Consider the following 20,300-nt stretch of genomic DNA (forward strand, 5'->3'; position numbering starts at 1 on the left):
GTGACGTGTAAAGTAGAGTAGTGAAGAGTGGAGTGGCGCAGTGACAGAGTGCAATGTTATGGAGTGGAATGGCACAGGGTGGAACAGAGTGGCGTAGAGTGCAGTGGCGTAAAATCTATTGTTTCATAGAAGAGTGAAGTGTACAGGGTAAAGTGGAATGGTGTAGGATACAGTGTAGAGGTGTAGAGTATAGGGGGATAGAGTTCATTGGTGTAGGGTGCAGTGGAGTGCAATGGTGCAGTGTAGTGGCGTAGAGTGTAGTGGCACAGAGTGCACTAGTGTAGAGTTGAGTGGTGCAGAGTACAGTGCAGTGGTATAGAGTGCATTGGTGCAGAGTAGCAGAATTCAGTGACGGAGAGTGCAGTCTTGTAGGATAGAGTGTTAGAGTGCAGTGGTGTAGAGTGTTGCAGAGTAGAATGTAGTAGAGAGCAGTGGCACACAGTACAACTGTGTGAGGAGAATACAGTGGCAATGAGTGCAGTGACAGAGCACAATGGTGTAAAGTGACTTAGTCTGCAGTGGCAGTGACTTAGATTAGAGTGTTGCACTGTATAGTGGTGTACAGTGAAGTGGTACAAAGTAGTTGGCATAGAGTGCAGTGGTGCAGAGTTCATTGGTTTTGAGTAAAATGGTGTCGAGTACATTGGGTAGATTGCATGGAAGAGAGTGGTGCATAGCAGAGTGGTGTAGAGTGGCAAAGCATAGAGTAGAGTGGTGAAGATTGCAGTGGCATAGAAATGATTGTTGCAGAGTAGAGTGAAGTGGCCCATAGTGGAGTAGTGCTGGGTAGCGAGAATCAGAGCAGGGTAGTGTGGAATGGCATGGAGTCCACTGGCATAGAGTTGAGTGGTGTACAATAGAGTGGATTGGCCTTACCTGTGCAGTGGCAAAGAGCGCAGTGGTGCATAGTAAAGTAGAGTGCATTGGCATAGAATAGAGTGGTGGAGAGTAGAATAGAGAGGTGTATTGTGAAGTGGTTTACAATACAATGGTGCACAGTAGATTAGAGTGGGATAGGAAGCAGTGGCATAGAGTGCAGTGGCGCAGAGAAAAGTGGAGTAGAGTGGGGTAGAGTTCAATGGCAAAGGGTGCAGTGCTGCAGAGTACAGTGGAGTATAGGGCACTGGTGTAGAGTAGAGTGGCGCAGAGTAAAGTGGCATAGAGAGCAGGGGCATAGAGTACAGTGATGCAGGGTAGAATAGAATGGCATTGAGTTCAGTTAAGTAGAAGGGCAGTAGAGTGGAATAGAGTGCACTGGTGTAGACTGAAATGGCAGATTGTTGCAGAGCAGAGTATAGTGGTGTAGAGCAGTGTTCCCCAACCCCCGGGCCGCGGACCGGTGCCGGTCCGCGGATCAATCGGCACCGGGCCGCCCGAGGTCTTCAAATCTTGAAGGCATGTTTAAATACAATTAAATTAAAATTATTAAATCAAAACAAGCGGGCCACAGAAAAATTATCAAACGTTTACCGGTCCGCGGCGATAAAAAGGTTGGGATTCACTGGTGTAGAGTATTGTTTTGAGAGTTCATTGGCGTAGAGGGCAGTGGTGTAAAGCTGAGGTGTAGAGCAGAGTGGCACAGAGTGGAACAGTGCTGAGCGGAATAGACTGGCACAGAGCACAGTGGCATAAAGTAGATTGTTTCAGAGTAGAGTGAAGTGGTGTAGAGTGCAGTGGCATAGTGTTGCAGTGTGGTGGTGCAGAGTAGCTAAGAGTAGCTTAGAGTGGATTGGCATAGAGTGCTGTGGTGTAAAGTGGAGCGATGCAAAGTAGAGTAGCATAGAGTACAGTGGAGTACAATGCATTTGCAGAGAGTACAGTAGAGTATTATAGAGCAGAGGTGTGCACAGTACAGTGCAGTGTTGCAGAGTAGAGTGGCATAAAATTCAGTAGTGGCGAGTGCAGTATTGCAGAGTAGAATGGCATGGTGTAGAGTGGAGTGCTGCAGGGTAGCATGCAGGGACACAGAGTGAAGTGATGCAGAGTAGTGTGGCATAGTTTAGTGACATACAGTACATTGGCATAGAGTGGTGCAGAGTAGAGTACAGTGGCCTAGATTAGAGTGGCATTGAGTTCAGTGACAGAGAATGCAGTGTTGCAGAGTAGACTGTCATATAGTACAGTGGTGTATAGTAGAGTGGTGTACAATCCAATGGTGCAGAGTGCAGTGACGTAGAATAGACTGGTGCAGAGTACAATGGCATAGAGTGCAGTGGTATAAAGTGTTGCAGAGTAGAGTACAGTGGTGTTGAGTGCCGTGGTGTAGAGTAGATTGGTGTAGAGTGCAGAGGCATAGAGTGCACTGGTTGTGAGTAAAGTGGTGTAGAGAGCATTGGCATACAGAGCAGTGGTTAGAGCAGAGTGCAGTGAAGTGGAGTAGAGCGGTACAGAGTAGAGCAGAGTGGAGTGGCACAGCTTAGACTGCAGTGGTGTAGAGCGGAGTGGCGTAGAGTAGGTTGTTTCAGAGCAGACTGAAGTGATGTAGAATTGAATGATGCACAGTAGAGTGGAGTGGTGCAGGGTAGAGAGCAGTGGCATAGAGTGAAGTGACATAGATTGCAGGGCTGTAGAGTAGAGTGGCACAGAGTGGAACGGCACTGAGTGGAGTATTGCCGAGTGGAGGGGCATAGACTGGAGTGGTGTAGAATGCAGTGCTGAAGAGTGCAGTGGTGCGTGGTAGAGTAGAGTTGGGTAGAGTGCACTGACATAGAGTAGAGTGAAGCAGAGTAGAAGAGAGAGGCGTAGAGTGAAGTGACAGAGTGCAATGGTGCCGATGAGTATAGTGATGCAGTGTGGAGTGGTGTAGAGTGGAGTGGCGTAGTGTGGAATGGTGCAGAGTACAGTGCAATGGCGTAAAGAGGTGCAGGGTACAGTTAGGAGCAGTAAAGTGGAGTATGCACGATTGTGGTAGCATACTGCCATAACAGACAACACACCTTCAATTGAAATCACCATTACATTTGCAAAGACATCCAGTATACAACGCACAAAAGATAATGTGTGGAAATGTCATCACCTAGTGTATGGATTTGTTTTGAATTTATTAAAATATTTGTTTCCACCACACTTCAGACTGTCCCCCAGTAGCCAGCATGATTGTCACATAAGTAATTTCACTTTGAAGTCAGAGAAAGAAAAGTAAACACCAAGCTCTCTCGGAAGACAGAGCCTGCCATTTGATCTCTGCCTTTGAATGCACAGTAAATGTGACAATATAAGAACAAGATTTAAAGGCCTGTTTACAGAAAGGGTCCCCTTGGAAGGATATTGCAAATAAGGTGTGGGCGACAGAAGGCACAAACTCATTGTGGACAGCCTAAAGCAAATAAAGCCAGCAAATAGAAAGAAAGATAATGTGAACTGCAAACCACAAAGCCAATGGTATGCAACGGACAGAATGCATTTCCAGGGAAGCTTTCCAAATTTCCCTGTGATGTCGTAAGCAAACCAGACAGCTGGGCTGTCTGGTAGGCTTCGACCTAAAAAACACATGGAATCAAGATTAGGCAGCTGTGGTAATTCACCAACCATATGATTCAACTGAGGCAGCGGTGGGCAAAATATTTAGGTCCATCCATAGAAATATGTATTGATGTAATTACAAATAAGCATGGTACTGAGATACACATTAAAAAATGGATTACTCACTGATGTGACATGTCTTCCCGGTGTAGCCAGCAAGGCACGAGCAGGAGTAAGAAGGATTTCCTGTTACACAGTCATCAATGCACTTCCCAGCATTGAGACAAGGACGGAGTGTTAAACATACAGATGCTGAAGATAAAGAAACAAAAGAAGCGGTCTTGTCACTACCACAAAGCTAAGCTAGCATGAATCTTTTTGTGTGAGTTAAACAGTGGGAGAGGGATTCAAAAGACAGTGTATGAGAGATGATGTTTAATACAGTCTAAAGTAAAGTGTTACACACCAATGAGGAAATCCACAAAGCCATTCTCCCTTAAATACATCACAAACATTTAACAGGGACACTCAGCCACTGTCCAGAGCCCTTTTATGGAAAATATGTGATACTAACATAAAGTTACTTGCCAAACACCTCACTATTCCTAATCCATGTCCTAATTGCTATTACCAGTTTGTGAAATATTAAAACCATATTGTGGCTGAGAGAAAACTGTGCATTGCCAGTTTAATACCATGAGGAAAGCTGAGGCACTCTGGGTGCCTCCTCCTGAGTACCATTTCACACATCTGTTCTAAGGATCACATCAATATAAACTTGCTTTTGGAAAGCCAGGAATGCCATTTTAGTTCAAAGGTTTTCTGAGAGAAGTCCCTTATAAGGAGTAACATGGAGAGATAAAAGAAGGATGCAACAAGAAATATAAGCTGTGAAAGTAAGGTCAAGCATGGACATACATATAAGAAGAAAAATAATGATCTCTTGGTTTGTATGCAACGTCCAACTTATTTCGGAAGAGAAGAAAGAAAAGGTACAAATTATTTTTTTAGTGAGCTGTGGTGTAAGATGCATAACTAAGAGGTGAAGTGGTTTCTGTACATAAGTATGTATCCTAATACAAGTGGGCTAGAATCACTCCTGGTCCTCCTTGTCTTGGGTCTCTAGACAATTTTGGTCATATTCATTTAGTTTAACTGCGTTCCTGAAAGCAGGGAGATTCTTTATACCAGTGGAAATAAGATCACTTCAGACCACAAGGCCTAGGTAGAGAAGAGGATGTCCCTCACAATGAGAGCACTTAATTTGAGGGACTGCAAGAAAGACAGTGCCTACACAGTGCTTAATGTGTGCCGGTGGTTGCAGATGATTAGCAGCTGGACACCTGTTTTGGGGACCTGGGAGAGGAGAGGTTCTATTGACTTTCCTCTCAACTTTCACGGAATTTGCAACTGGAGAGCTTATTCTGACTGTTGATTTCAATTTGGTGTGAGAGGGTTGACTAGACAGATCTGAAAAGAGGGAGGTATTTCAAAATTAACATTTATTTTTATTACGTTATGGAACTCCGTAGAAGTTCACATACAAAATCCAAATAGATACGAATAATTGTATGATACTATTTCTATGCTTACTAAAACCATCCAACCCACCGTTAGCTTCTAAATACATGAAAAAAAAACATTATTTCTAATAGAACTTTACAACAAATTCTCTTCAAATTTCATCAGTGCAAACTACGCAAAAGAAATACCGGCCCATTATAAAACAACCACACAATCAAGTGGAATATTCATAATACGCAGAAATATGATCTTGGTTAGAATCCAATGCAAATGAGGGTGGGACAATTGGTCTCTACGCATACCCTCAATACCAAATGAGTCAATACCTAAAAGGTGAGACCTATAAACTCTTAAGGAGTTACAAACACAATTACAGAATAACACATTCGAACATATGAGTAACTTAGGGCCAGATGTAGCAAAGACTTTGTGACTCGCAAACGGCTAAAATCGCCGTTTGTGAGTCGCAAATGCCTCTCTGCTATGTAGAAATGCATTTTGCGAGTCAGATCCGACTCGCAAAATGCATTTCCGACTCGCAAATAGGAAGGGGTGTTCCCTTCCCATTTGCGACTCGCAATGCGATGCAATCGGTCGCAAATGGAATCGCAGTTACCATCCACTTGAAGTGGATGGTAACCCAGTCGCAAACGGGAAGGGGTCCCATGGGACCCCTTCCCCTTTGTGTCTGGCATCAAAAATAATTTTTCAGAGCAGGCAGTGGTCCAATGGACCACTACCTGCCCTGAAAAATACCGAAACTAAAGGTTTTGGTTTGTTTTTCAAAGTGCAGCTCGTTTTCCTTTAAGGAAAACGTGTTGCACTTTGAAAAAAAAAACTGCTTTATTTAAAAGCAGTCACGGACATGGTGGTCTGCTGTTACCAGCAGGCCACCATCCCCGTGAGTGCCCTGACTCGGTATGGGGCCGCAAATTGCAACCCACCTCATTAATATTAATGAGGTGGGTCTTTGCGACCCCATAGGGACTCGCAGAAGGTGTCTGAGAAACCTTTCTGCATTCCAAATTGCGAGTTGCAATTTGCGAGTCGGTGGGACTCGCAAATTGCAACTCGCAATTTGGAACCTCGCTACATCTGGCCCTTAGTGTGATTGGAAAATGCAAAGTTTACTTCACATGACCTCCCCCGTAATCCGCTAAAAGCAAAGAAGTGGCAATCCCAAACCGAGCATACAATATCTAATCAAACTATCAAGATCAAACATCATTCTAATGTGCCTACAATGCAACTGTGCTTAGGTAGAAACATTTTGTTCACAGTAATTCATTTGGGAATTTCTTACATTCATTGCAAACATGCCACAAGTATCACATTATTAAAGTTTTTAAAAACCCTTGAAAAAGTAAAAAAATGTGTTACAAAATAATTAATTTGGGGGACCACAAAGTGACTTTAATAAAGCAGAGGCGGAATAAATGGACAACTGTTTGCAGATCGGCCTCAACCAATTCCTCCGGTACTGCAAGAGTGCCGGGCAGACAGATAAAACATGCTTGAGATCCTGGAGACCATTGTTACTCAGATTACACATTGCTGAGGAGCCATACCATTTAGCCACAAAAGATTCAAAGGGAGAATGCTGTGCCTTAACAGGACCCAAAACAGACATATCCCTTGAGGCAGACTCCAGGAAATATAAGACTGTACTGTATTGATTGCACAGGAATCAATAGCCGAGTGGAGGTCCTTCTTTAGGGAGCAAGCCTCCCTATCTGAGATAAAACTCAAGGCTCAAGTCACATGCTTAAACCAACTTTTATTTGCTGACTAGATAGGGAAGGAATTGAGGAAAATCTAATTTCCACAGATTTACAGCAGCAATAAAATGTGTATACATTTTTAATTTCTCTTTTAGGCCCTCTGGGATTTCTTTCCTTAGCCAGTACCTTAATGTGTCAGAAGCCCCCTTTACAAGTCACGCAATCCTTCGCACCACCCCTGCAAGGCACTGAACTTTAGCACTTCTTAGCCCAAGTTCTAATCTTAAGGATGGCACTGAGGGCTAGATGTAGTAAGCCTTTTGTGCCTCGCAAACAGCTAAAAACGCCGTTTGCGAGTCACAAAAGGCCTTACGCGATGCAGAGTCACATTTTGCGAGTCGGTACCGACTCGTAAAATGTGATTCCGACACGCAAATAGGAAGGGGTGTTCCCTTCCTATTTGCGACCGCATCGCGATGTTGAGTTGGTTTGTGACCGCGAAAGCGGTCACGAACCAACTCGCAGTTACCATCCACTTGAAGTGGATGGTAACTCATTCGCAAAAGGGAAGGGGTCCCCATGGGATCCCTTCCCCTTTGTGAATGCCACAAAAAAGTATTTTTCAGAGCAGGCAGTGGTCCTATGGACCACTGCCTACTCTGAAAAAAACGAAACTGAATGGTTTCGGTATTTTTTCTTTTTGCAGCTCGTTTTCCTTTAAGGAAAACGGGCTGCAAAAAGAAAAAAAAACTACTTTATTTAAAAGCAGTCACAGACATGGTGGTCTGCTGTCTCCAGCAGGCCACCATCTCTGTGAGTGCCTAGACTCGCTATGGGGTCGCAAACTGCGACCCACCTCATAAATATTCATGAGGTGGGTCTTTGCGACCCCATAGCGAGTCGCAGAAGGTGTCTGAGACACCTTTCTGCATTTCATATTGCGAGTTGCAATTTGCGAGTCGCTATGACTCGCAAATTGCAAGTCGCAATATGAAACCTACCTACATCTGGCCCTGAGTGCCCTGAGTTAACAGAGGCCAGGCTTCCAAGGGCTCTACCTTTCATCCTGTTTAAAAAAAAAAAACAATTTGAAATTTCTATCAGTTCAGTGCCATACAAAAGAGAAGCGGGTACATGCGCTCGAAAGACCTCCAATAAAAGTGCAAAAAGCCTCCTCCCTGTTGCCCTATAAAGGAAGCCCAAGTCTTTAACCTGGGATATGGCTTTAGACATGATATTTTTTGTGAGCTCTGTTGCTTAGATTATAACATATAATCTTCCCCAGGAAGCTATATTGTTATAAAATGTCCAATTAAGACCCCCCTAATTTTTTTCCCTCCTATGTGCACATATAACTTTTCTCAGAAAGTGGGTTTCAGCAAAAAGCTGTATTGATTGTCGAAGACTACTTAAACCGGGTTTTAACCTGACCAAAGGAGCAATGCCCTTCCTCTGAGAGAAAAAATCCAGAGTCAGAAATATACAGAGAAAAGAGAAGGAGAGCAAGCAAAACCCTTGTTTTAGCCCATTAGGGGTCTGTATTATTTGGGATAGACCCCCTGTCCTCACCCAAGAGGATTCTATACCAAGTATCAGTATGGAGGTCACAAACTAACTCTAAAAGGGGCCCAGGCGAGCTAATTCAACAGAGTGATACCATCTACCTTATCAAAAGCTGTGGAAAAGTCTTTGAATGCCATGTATACTGCCCCCCCCCCGAACCTTAGCATATTTTTATTTTATTATTTGGAGGACAGTCATATTGTCAATCGTCCTGTGCTTCTGCCTGAAACCTCTTTGCTTCGTGGGCTATTTGTATGCTCTTCCACCCATTGGTTAATCTAGTTAAGCAGACATTTCGACAAGACTTGTCAAAAAGATCAATTAGGCGATAATTTTCTGGGAGATTCCAATCGCCCTTCTTGAAAAGTGGAACTATAATGCTCCCTTTTCAGGAAGGAGGAACTTTTTTGGTCTCCAAGCACCTTCTAAAAATCAATCAATCAGGATTCTTATAAAGCCATACGTCTCACCTGTAACGGTCTCAAGCACTGAGTGGATCTGCGGTTTAGTTGAAGATCCAGGTCTTGAGGTCCTTCCTGAACTGCAGCAATGAAGGTGATTTCCTGATGTGCAGGAGCAGGGAGTTCCAGGTCTTCACAGTGAGGTAGGAGAAGGATCTTCCTCCAGCCGTGGTCTTGTGGATCCCTTGGAGGGTGGAGTGGTGGACCGGGGAAAGAATCTTACGCCAGAGAGGACCATTAGACTGTATAACTGTGGCTGAGATTTCATCAGGACCCATAGCAGCTGAATTGCGCATTCCCGTAGTTAATAGTTCTATCTCTTTCTGAGTTGGTGGGCCCCACAGCAAGGTATCCTCCAGTATTCTACAGCTATTAGCGACTCCCACATACCCACATTTGCCGCTTAGAGCCCCTGAATGAAGGTGGCCCACTTTAATTCATCAAGGCAACAGGAAAGAATCTATCCCTGGTACCGCGTCCCTCTGAGAATCTAACCTCCTTCGCTCTTTTTAAGTGCACCCTCAACTGACTCCACCTCCTTTTTCAAAGCTGCGATTTGGCACGCCTCTCTGGGATAGGAAACAAACATTGCTCTCTCACTATGGAATTTATTTCCCGATTTAAACAGAGGAGGGATCTGGGAAGCCCCTTTAGTCTCGGTTGTATGCAGGAACAAAGCAGGCATTTACCACTCCTGCCTTAACAATGCATCCCGAACCACAAATGCGTTTCTACAATGCATTCCTTTTTCACTTAAGTCATTACAACAACTTGCCTTGGGGAAAGCGCTGGACTTTGGAATAGTATAATTTACTAATTTAACTCCAGTCCATTTCACAGTACAGAAAATGTTCGGCTTAACTTCCAACATCAGTCCAACAACGCTTTCCCTACGGCAAGTCATTGTAATGACTTGTGTGGTTAAGGAATGCATGTAAAGACGCATTCATGGTTCAGGCCGCATTGTAAAGGCACAGCCTGGTTCGAGCTGCGTTGTTAAGGCTGTTTCCCTTCGTGTCTCACAACTGAAGACATTTGCTTAGCAGCTTTAGTTAACAACTGCTAAAAGTAGTAAAACATTCTATTTCTATCCTCACCCAATCACAGAGTTTATCAAGGGTAGCCTCTAGAATGTCTCTCAGGCCTGCAATAGCCTTTAGGTCCCAAAACATCCTTCCTACTTTCCTAATGAACCACACAGCCTCCCCATCAAACCTACAGGAGACTTGCTAAAATTTACAGAAAGAATAAGGGGATTATGGTCACTGAAGGAGAATTGAGCAAACTTAAGGTCACTCAACAATGAAAGCCTACCATTGAGTAGTCCAAGATGGATGCCCCCAAGCGCTTTATGTGTATATGAGTGGGGTAATCAAAAGGGAGCCTCCGGGTCACTATCAAACACACCTCCTCTTCCAACAGCGATTTCCCTCTCTTGTTCGTTTTCTATTTTTGGAGGAAAAATAGCTGGGGTTATCTGCAAGGCATCTTCTTTTTCAGGTTCCCACAACTGATCCAAACGAAAATAAGATACCTTACAATTCAAATCCCCACGAGAATTATATGTGGGGGAGGTTCCTTATCTTTCAGAGGGATTTTCCGATTACCCTCACACCTAAACAAAGTTACAGCCATAAAAAGATTACTAGGGTATTTATCATACTTAAAGTTTGACTGTATTTTATTAGACAAAAGACATGCCACCCCTCCCTTCGCAATACCCCTCCTTGAATCCTCAGAACACCACGATTCCTGGACACAAACTATGTTGGCCTTCCAAAAGCACAAGTAATGCAACTTCTCCCGACTATTCTTTATGACAGCAACATTCCATTTTATGATTCTTAACTCATTGCTAATATGAATGTTGTTGCGAAAAACAAACCGTATTTGCTGTAAGTTTAGAGTAAAAGGTAACACTTGATTTAGAACCGGCTTCAAAGAGTATTAGAGAAACCAGGTCGATATCACTATGATTGATAAGTTTTGAATTTACAATCGGAGATAAACATTTGAGCAAAAAGTTACTATTTAAAATTAAATCTGCATCGAACAGGGGGATGAAATCTAACCTGGGAGAATCTACAAAGCACCATAAGGGGTTGGGCACTTTGGGAGGTGGGAAGCTCCTTTTCAGTTCCAACTCTGTGAAGGGAGAAACCAGGATGTTCAAGGAGGATGGAACCAAAGACATAGGCACCCTATATTCATCCCCCTTGCCATTCCACCCTCCACCATTTCTTTAGCAGACCAATGAGCAGAATCTGAGACTAGAAGGGGTACTTGCGGGGTTGAGTTATACAATCTTCGGTCTGTGTTGCAATCGTACTCTCTCTGAAGCAAATCTTCCTAAGGCTTTTTTTGAAGAGTCTAAAAAGGGTGTTTTTACTTCTTCCCTCACCGCTTTTCCTTCCTGTTCCACTCCTCAACCTGTGGGACTACCAAATCACCCGTACTTGCTATCGATCTGGACCCTGATTTAAATATCATTAACATTCGAAGAAGACATCTTACCCGTCTGCGAGGAGAAATCCTTTTAGTAGGCAGCCACTTTCTGGGTATGCATCAAACTTGGCCTCGCAGCCCCATCTATTTCCCCTACATCACCTGGGCACGAGGTTCCAATTTGCTGCTTACAAGCTCCTTTAAAATGTTTGTAACCATGTCCAGAACACAATCAGCCCCCAATAAATGTTTCTAACAACTTTAGAATTGAAGACAGAAGGAGGCTAAAACTGTCATCTCTACATCGGGATGATGAAATAATTGATAACCCCCTGCTTCCAGGTCTAGCGTTACGGAGATATGGGATTTCAAGGGAGAGGACTCAGAGTGTGCTGCTAAAGAGCTGCAATCCTGTGGGTGCGGGGACAATCGGGGAACCCCCTATCTCCACCTCCGTCCTGTCATGTTGTTGCCCTAGTCCCTTACATAACTCTATGTCCAAATCTGGGAGGGTAAAATCATCTCAGACAAAAGACTCTAAGATACCTCCTTTTTGGCGGTTATAGAAAGGTTAAGTGTGGGAGGAGAAGAACGTGAACCAGTGGGGGGAAACATGTGATACCCTCAATACAATGTATGCGTTTCTTCTGGGTTACGGGCAACATTCCCCTGTCACAACCAGGCTCAACAAGTACAGCAGGGAACAAATTCACATTCACATTTGACCCCTCCTTTTGAATTCATCATCTTATTTGCCTCCTCTTGAGACAATTTGTCTTTTGCTGACAAGCTAAATAACTGTTTTTTGCTTTTCAGCATCATCATTATTGTTTGGTGAATATGATTTAGTTTTTTGTGCAAACCCTCCCATGCAACAAATGACCCAATCTCAACTTTCTTATAGTTGTCCTCAGGCCTTATGTTTTTGAAGATCCACAATCGAGGGGCTCCACCTCTTAAATGTTCCCCACACCCTGGATTTCAAACACTGGAACCCACAAAACTGACAACACTGCGGTTGGGTATTGAGGAAGATTATGATGTCCTCCTTTTCTTGCGACAAGTCAAAATGTAGGGAGTGGTAGAATCTCTTGTTCGGCAGCAATAGAAAGTGGCTGTTCGACTTTCTCCCGGATCTAAATATGCTGTGAAGGCCCGGTAAGAGGAAAACAATTGACCCAGATTCGACCTACTGACAAAGTTTGGAAGGACTTGAAAGATTTCACGCCAACTAGGCAAATAAGATTATAAGAACACAATAACATTAACAGCATCAAGAAGCCGGGAGGCAAATTCTGCAGATTCCACAGTGACCAGGGCAGGCGGCCTTGCCCGAGCAAGGCACACTATGCTAATGCCAGCTGCCTCTGTGCGAAGCAGACCACCTGCAGCCCAAAGCTTCCTGCTAGCCACCACGAAGGAGGGATTAAATATTGCAGTTTGTTGCACTCTATTACTGTTACACACTGATGGACTGCAGTTGTTCCAAGAGAGAGCTGCTGCCAACCATGGGGGGAGGGGGATGGGCGAGAGTAAGGGCGGGAGCAATGACAGCTCTGTGGTCTTCAAGAACACTTCCCTCAAAATGTCCCACCCACCACAAAGGGAGAAGCAGAAACAGGCTCACATGCCCCAAACACCAGAGTCACCTGTGGAGCGGGCTATGGCAACAGCTTCTTGCTCAATGCTCCTCACTCTTCATCACGCTCTTAGTCGAGCGTTTCGTCACCTCACCTCTCCGCCTCCTCACTTCTTCCACGAACCCCCTCTCATCTGCCCCAACCTAAGCACCTCAATGTACCAGTGCAACCCTGAGGTGCGCTGCGGTGCAGCAGAACAGAGCAGCAACCCTCCGCTTCTTGCCTCCTCTGACTGTGGTGCCTCCTCCACCACACAGCTGCAAAACTAAACATGACCACGGCACGTGTAGCACTGTGCAGTATAACGGTATATATAGCAGGAGGTACATGTTGGTAGCATCTCTAAGAATTTCAAACTACATATTTTTCCAATGACCATCACACTTATTCCCGCATAGATGTCATTCTGGTAAATATTCCTCTGCTTCTCTCATAAAAAATAGAAAAAGCAACTACTGGGCCAAAGAAAGCCTCAGAACATGCCCCTCTAATGGACAAAACTAATTTGGGCCAGAAACAGTGATGTTCCCTAATGTGGCAAATGCACCTCTCCCTGCTGAGAGAACAATTCAGAGAGCAGAATTAGCTAAACAGTTCAAGGAATATTTCTTGCTCAACGCAAATAAAGAAGCTAGGGCCCCTGGAATTTATGATGGCTTAAAGGAAGCGATAAGAGGTAAATGTATTTCCATAATGGCATAATGGCACACCCCTTTTATCTTCTAACCCAAGAATTCCAGAAACTAAAAGGAGAGAAAGGATATAGGGAAAAACCTTTGTTGTTAAAATACCCAAATTAGGTGTCATTAGGTGACAACTCAGAGGCATTAATATGAACAAGGCAGAATTATCCCTCTTACACCATTAAAAAACCCTTCTACGTAGCAGAAAATAAAGGAGGCATCCATGTAGCAAAACAATTATAAAGAAAAAGGAAGAAGGAATATACGAGTGAAAATAAATCCCCCAAATGTTGAAAGCAAACAAAGACAACCTTTATACAAATTCAGCACCCCAACAAATTTCTCATACCATCACACCGAAAAGAACTTCAGGAAATTCTTGTGACCCCCACACCTAGAACAGAAATTGATGTATATCCTCCCTAAAATACACAAAAAAGTGGACTGTCCATCTGGACGACCATTATTTCAGCTTGCATGTCATTACTTGAACCGCTAGCACAATACGTGGACGTGTTTCTGAAATCTTTTGTGTGGGCCACACAAGCATATGTAAGGGACTCTGTGGACCTTGTCAACAAAAATTAAAGGGATGAATTTCAATGACAAAATCCATATCCTCGCTACTTTTGTATAGTGTCACTATACACAAATATTCCAAAAGAAGAAGCTATTGCTGCTACTCACAAAGGAATGGACTGTAGATTGTGATCCAATTTTGTAACCACTGAATTTCTGTGTGACTTTTTTTTATTTTATTTATTTTGTTTATTGCATTTGTAAAAAAAAAAAAAAACAATAACCAGCAATCAAAACAAAGTTCCATTCACAGGCAGTAAGCAGCCAGCGCAATCTGCGAAGGCTGCAGGTAGAAATAACAACCATGATCAGTAGCATCAGATAAGGGTAGCACCAGCGACTTTGACCAATTTATCTTAATCCCGGAGATCCGACCAAAGTGGACCACTTCATCCAGTAAGGCATCAAGATGTAGCTGCGGATCGCGGACATATAGTGCAATATCGTCCGTGTGTAGAGAGAGATTAGGATACGGCGCTGCCGGAACGCCAACCCCCCTAAGATTATGATGCTGGCGTAAACGTGCTGCAATGGGGCTCCATAGCCACTGCAAAAAGTAGGGGTGAAAGAGGGCAGCCCTAATGAGTGCCCCTAGCAATTAGAAAAGAATCCGAAAGCGACCCATTAACCCTTTATCGAGCAGTCAGCTTGGAATACAGCAGGCGGATCAACAGAATGAATCTAGCACTAAGTGCCACCCTGGCCAGGAGAGCAAACATATATGACAAGGCCAGCGAGTCAAATGGCCTTGCGGCATCCAAAAAGACCACCACCATGCGATCCTCAGGTCCGACCATATGAGAAATCGCAAAAAAGGTATGGAGATTATACAATGTCGAGCGACTCAGCACAAAAACTCACAAATGTGCGGCACTAGGATATCTGCATATTCCTTATAAAAGGTAGGTGTCAAACAATCCAGACCCGGGCCTTGTCACTGGGTAGGCTACGTATAGCCTGAACCACATCGTCAACTGAAAAGGGTGACATCAAGATATTGTCTGAGTGAGTCTTCAAGCCAAAGCAAACTAATCTCCTCAAAGTACTTGACGGCATCCGAAGCATTCATCCCCGGGCGCTCGGCATACACGTCCAAGTAAAAGTCGGACATAATGCGCTGGACCTCAGCCGTGCCCGTTCGAAGCGTCCCCTCTGAGTCAGTGAGTTTCACGATATAATTCCCAGCCCACGGCTTATGGAGCATAGCCGCCAACGTCTTCCCAGCCTGTTGACCTCCCCCATAGCGCTGCACCTTTGCCTTTTTACCCAGATAACATACCTCGTGCAGCGCTGCCTCCTCGTAGCAGGACAGCACCTCCCTGAATTCAGCCAAAAGGCTTGTAGACTAGGTAGACGTTAATCTCCTCTCCAGATGGGCCAGTCGCGCCTCCAGCCCTGCCAACTCCCCTAGAAGTGCCCTCAGTACCCCATGCTGCTTAGCGAGACAAATTCCACGGATGACAACCTTGAAGGCCTCCCAGAGGGTGCCCGCTGAGGACACCGAGCCTTGATTTATTTTGAAGTAGTCTACAATAGCAGTACAGATTTCGTCCCAGAACACAGGATCTCTCAGCGCCCTGCAAGACAGCCGCCACAAAAATGCGCGGCCAGGGCACCCGGGCACATGCATCTCCAACAGGACCGGAGAATGGTCCAACAGATTTCGTCCAGAGTTCCAGATCTCTGGTGCCCAACCAGCAATCTATTCTAGACCAGCTGCCGTGCTTATAATTAATGCACATTCCCTGCCTGTCCCCCCCCATGCTTGGCCCTCCACAGATCCACCAGAGCACCTTCAGCCATAATATGCGCCAATGCCCTTGCCGCTGCTACATGTTGAGGTCTGGCCCTACTCTCCCGGTCTGCCACCAGGTCCAGGACCACATTGAAGTCTCCACCCCACAGTAGAGAACCAGGGCCCAGTGAGCCAATCAAGCGCCAGACCTCTGCAAAGAGCTCAGGGTCGTCAACATTGGGGCCATAAAGGGAAACGAGGCAAAACGGCCTATCCTACAAAATGCCCTTCAAAATGACATCTGCCACACAGATCCAGCAGCACCCTTCCCGTGCGCCATGGCAGTCCTTTCCTAATCAAAATCGCAACACCCTGCGCATATCCTGAGTATGACGCCATGTGACTCTCACCAATCCAGCCAACTTTTACCCTCGCTTTCGTTCCTTCAGACAGATGCGTCTCCTGCAACATACATATTTCAACCACATGACGTTGTACAATGGCTGATAACAGTCTCAACTTGCGACCATCATTCTACCCCTAACATTCCAAGTGAGACACCTAACAGCCGGAGCGCCTGTGGTCACCATCCCAACAGCCACTGAAGCGCATGCCATCTCCAGCCATCCTACATAAAGCAGCAGCTGCTAAGAAAAGAGAAAAAGAGAGAGGAAGAAGAAAGACAGCACCAACATCCTCAGTAAACCAAACTGCCAACCCCCACCTACGCTGGCCCCCCAATCATGTCAGCCCAGTAGACCCACCCACACCCAAACTCAGAACCCATATCAAAACAGCAAACGTCTGATCTGGACTCATCTGACGGGGCATCAGCGAGGCCATCCGGTAACCGCCCCAATAGGGGTGAGTGAGCATGAGCATCAGGATACCGTTCGAAGTCCAGCACCGGCCACCACAGAACCAGCTCATCTCAATCCTGGTCCCAGCTCAGCCCGCAGGCAGAGGGGTCAGTTTGATCTGCAGCAGAAAACCAGAGTCTAATCGTTATCACTTCCATCAGGGAGTTCATCGCCCGCCACCTCCGCTGGGGTGCAAGCCGGAGGCGCCTTCTTGGGAATGGCCTTGACATATTTGCCTGCCTGCTTTGGGTCAATAAAAAAGTGCAACTTGCCCTTATGTAACACATGCAGCTTGTCAGGGTAAATGAGAGAGAACTTAGCGTCTGTCTGGCTCAGGGTACGCTTGACCGGGAGAAACGCCCGACGTGCAGCCTGCACCCCAGGTGTATAATCCAGAAAAATGCTGAGCTCATTATTGTTATAAAATCACTGGGCGCAGTTCCCGAGCCAGCCGAAGTATGGTATCCCGGTCCCGGTAGTTCAATCAACGCACAATGATCAGCCATGCCGGCGTCCCCGGAAGAGGCCAGAGGCCAAGTGATCGGTGTGCCCGTTCCACCACTAGCACCTGAGAGAGCTCACCAGGGAACAGTGATGTAAACATAGTCTCTACAGAATCCTCCATGCGTCCCATGGCCATCGAATCTGGCAGACCCAAAATGCGAACATTATTGTGGCGGGATCTGGCCTCAAGATCTTTACATTTATTACGAATGAGCTCTAAAACGCTTTCCTTACGCAGCAACTTCTCTCCATCTTGGCGGCGGTTGTCTTACAAGTCCGACGTCCGAGACTCCCCGTGATCAAGACGGGTGGCATGTCCATCCACCCTTTCCTTTAGGCGATCCATATGCGCAGATGGTCCAGATGGTCCAGCTTCCCATCAATACTGGCCAGGCTATGTTTAAGATCTTCAAACATAGCCTTCACAGTGGACAATTGCACGTCCTCTTTCTGGGGCAGGTCATCTGTCAACCTACCCGCCTGGCTACTTTTCTTTTTGCCCTCAAACATCAGCTTAGGATGTTTCTGATCCGCCTTCCCCATGTCTGATCACACTCACCACCTCTCGCTGGTGGTCGCTGTGACACTCGCCTGCCCAAGTGGCCGCCCAGACCAGAAGAAGTGCGGGAGCACCACCTGCCTCCCAGCTGGGCCAAGAGTCATGAACCGTCACTGGCAAGCACCAAAAAGAACCAGCTTGTTGCGCCAGAAGTGGCTTGGTCGCCAAGGCGTAGGCACAATATGCAACAAAGCCAAGTGTTACCGCGCAGCCCCTACAGCAAACACCATCGCCAGTGGCCAAGAGTCACGAGTCCAACCTTCATGCCCCGAGTCTCGAGGCCAACCTTCATGCCCAGAGGTAGTGCGGCAGGGAACCACGCTGCGGCAGTCAGGGGCGGGGCCACCACATAGCCACCCCCTCCGGTGTCCTCCGGTGTCCGGGCCCAGGTACAGCAGTAGGGCAACTCCAGGCACCCTCCTCCCTATGTAGGTCCAGGTTCACGGAGCGGAGCGCCAGCACAGCTCTGTCCGCCCCCACAAGCTGCCAACCAGCCAGCAGCAGCGTTCGTGAGGTCAGCGGGCCGATTCACCCACCGACCGGGCCCTGCGAGGTAACCAGTTGTCAGGGACCCACGCGGCTCCCTCCGCAAGCAGTGACGTGACAGGCCCCCCAAACTGAGGACGGGAAGGGGCACCAAGCAGCGTTAATCAGCCGCGGGAGCATGTGATCCAGGCTGCTCCCGTGTTGCACCAACGAGGCAGGCACCAGCCCCATAGCCGCTGTGACCTTTCGCACCTCAGCCGCCAGTCCCGCAAGGGAATCCGCAGAGCCCTGGGTCCCACCAGCCACACAACACTTCCTTACACAGGTGGGAGCCCCAGCCATTACCCGGCAGACGGTCCTGGAGCCTCACAGAGTGCCGGCCATTAGCAGGAGGCCAAGCCACGCCCCGAATTTGTGTCTGACTTAGCATCCATTTGTTTAAAAAGCAATTTCTTCAGGTTTAAAAGTGATTTGTACTTACAAGTTAAGGGTGTAGCCATGGGTTGCAGCTTCGCTTCTGAGGTAGCAAGGTTTTTTTTGTCCTTTTTTTGAGGAAAAATTGATTTATTGCATGGAAAATCCATTTCATGGTTCCATCAAAGGGTGGTTCCGTTATATAGATTACATCCTCATGATTTGGGAAGGTACTTTAGAACTACTGACCAATTTTTATGAATGTCTCAACCATCACAATGACCCAGTCTAAGGTTACAATATATTTTCTGGATTTATCTACTGGAGTAATTGACCATCCACCTAGCAGTTAGTCTCTATATTAAACCTACTGACTGCAATACTTTATTGCATTTCTCTAGTGGACATCCCATGCCCCTGAAAGAAAACTTGCCCTTTGGACAGTTCCTCAGAATTTATAGAAAGTGTACCTATAGAAGAGACTATTTTCCAAACTCTGAAACTTTATGTGTGGAGCTGATGGAGAGAGGGTATCCTAGAAAACTGGTGAGAGCTTCTCTTAAACGGGCATGGTACACCACCTATAATACTCTACTGGTACCCAAAGAGAAAGCATCCAATGATCCCCTTACATGCATTTTGACGTTTAATCCAAAAATCACAAAAACGTAAATGTATTATTAAAAAAATATTGGAAATTTCTTTATGAGTTCAACATCCAAAACCTCCTTTTTTCGTTCAAAAGACTAAAGAACTTGAGACAATAACTAGTAAAAGCTTCAAGGCTTCTGAGAAATGCACAGCAAATATTACCCTTCTTCTGGTTAACCCCGATAGTGGGACATTTCAGATGCCAAAACTGCACAGCATGCCAGTTTACTAATAATAGCAAAAGTGTGACACTGTAATGGTTGAACATTATAAATCTTACAATTACTCTGAATAAGATTTGTTCTGGTCAGTCTGTATGTGGTGCAAAATGATTCTACTGGCCACTCAATTACATTTTTAGTATCAAAGATAGAAAAAAAATGATAGAAACATTTCACACAGTGAGTCTGGGCTTGCACAATCTGGAAGAAATGCGGGCACTAATATAGTAATAGATGGCAGTAACTGCAGAGTGATAATGTTATGCATACACCCCACATCAGAATCTGTGATTTGTCTCGCCATTTCTCTAGTGGACATCCCATGCCACTGAAAGAAAGAAAACATGCTCTAAGGACAGTTCCTCAGAATTCATGGAATGTGTACCTATAGAAGAGACTATTTTCAGAACTCTGAAACTGGTGAGAGCTTCTCTTAAACGGGCATGGTACACCGCCTATGAGACTCTATTGGCACCCAGAGAGAAGACATCCAATATTACATGCATTCTGACGTTTAATCCAAAAATCACAAAAACGTGAATGTATTATTAAAAAATATTGGAAATTACTTTATGAGTTCAACATCCCAAACCCCCCTTTTTCGTTCAGAAGAGGAAAGAACGTGAGACAATAACTAGTAAAAGCTTCAAGTCTTCAGAGAAATGCACAGCAAATATTACCCTTCCCCTGGTTAACGCCGATAGTGGGACATTTCGGATGCCAAAACTTTACAGCATGCCAGTTTACTAATAATAGCAAAAGTGTGACACTGTAATGAATGAACATTATAAA

The 20,300-nt window shown here is 45.4% G+C and overlaps 1 protein-coding gene across 1 annotated transcript in view; it reads right to left on the bottom strand.

Moving 5' to 3' along the window:
- Window positions 1–20,300, bottom strand: part of SNED1 (sushi, nidogen and EGF like domains 1) — a 2,603,997-nt gene that overhangs the window by 2,165,227 nt on the left and 418,470 nt on the right. Inside the window, exon 5 of the mRNA XM_069213662.1 lies at window positions 3,649–3,774. Coding sequence (XP_069069763.1) covers window positions 3,649–3,774 — 126 coding nt within the window. The remainder of the gene's footprint in view (window positions 1–3,648; window positions 3,775–20,300) is intronic.

This window comes from Pleurodeles waltl, chromosome 11 (genome assembly GCF_031143425.1).
Source record: "Pleurodeles waltl isolate 20211129_DDA chromosome 11, aPleWal1.hap1.20221129, whole genome shotgun sequence".
Lineage (NCBI taxonomy): Eukaryota > Metazoa > Chordata > Amphibia > Caudata > Salamandridae > Pleurodeles > Pleurodeles waltl.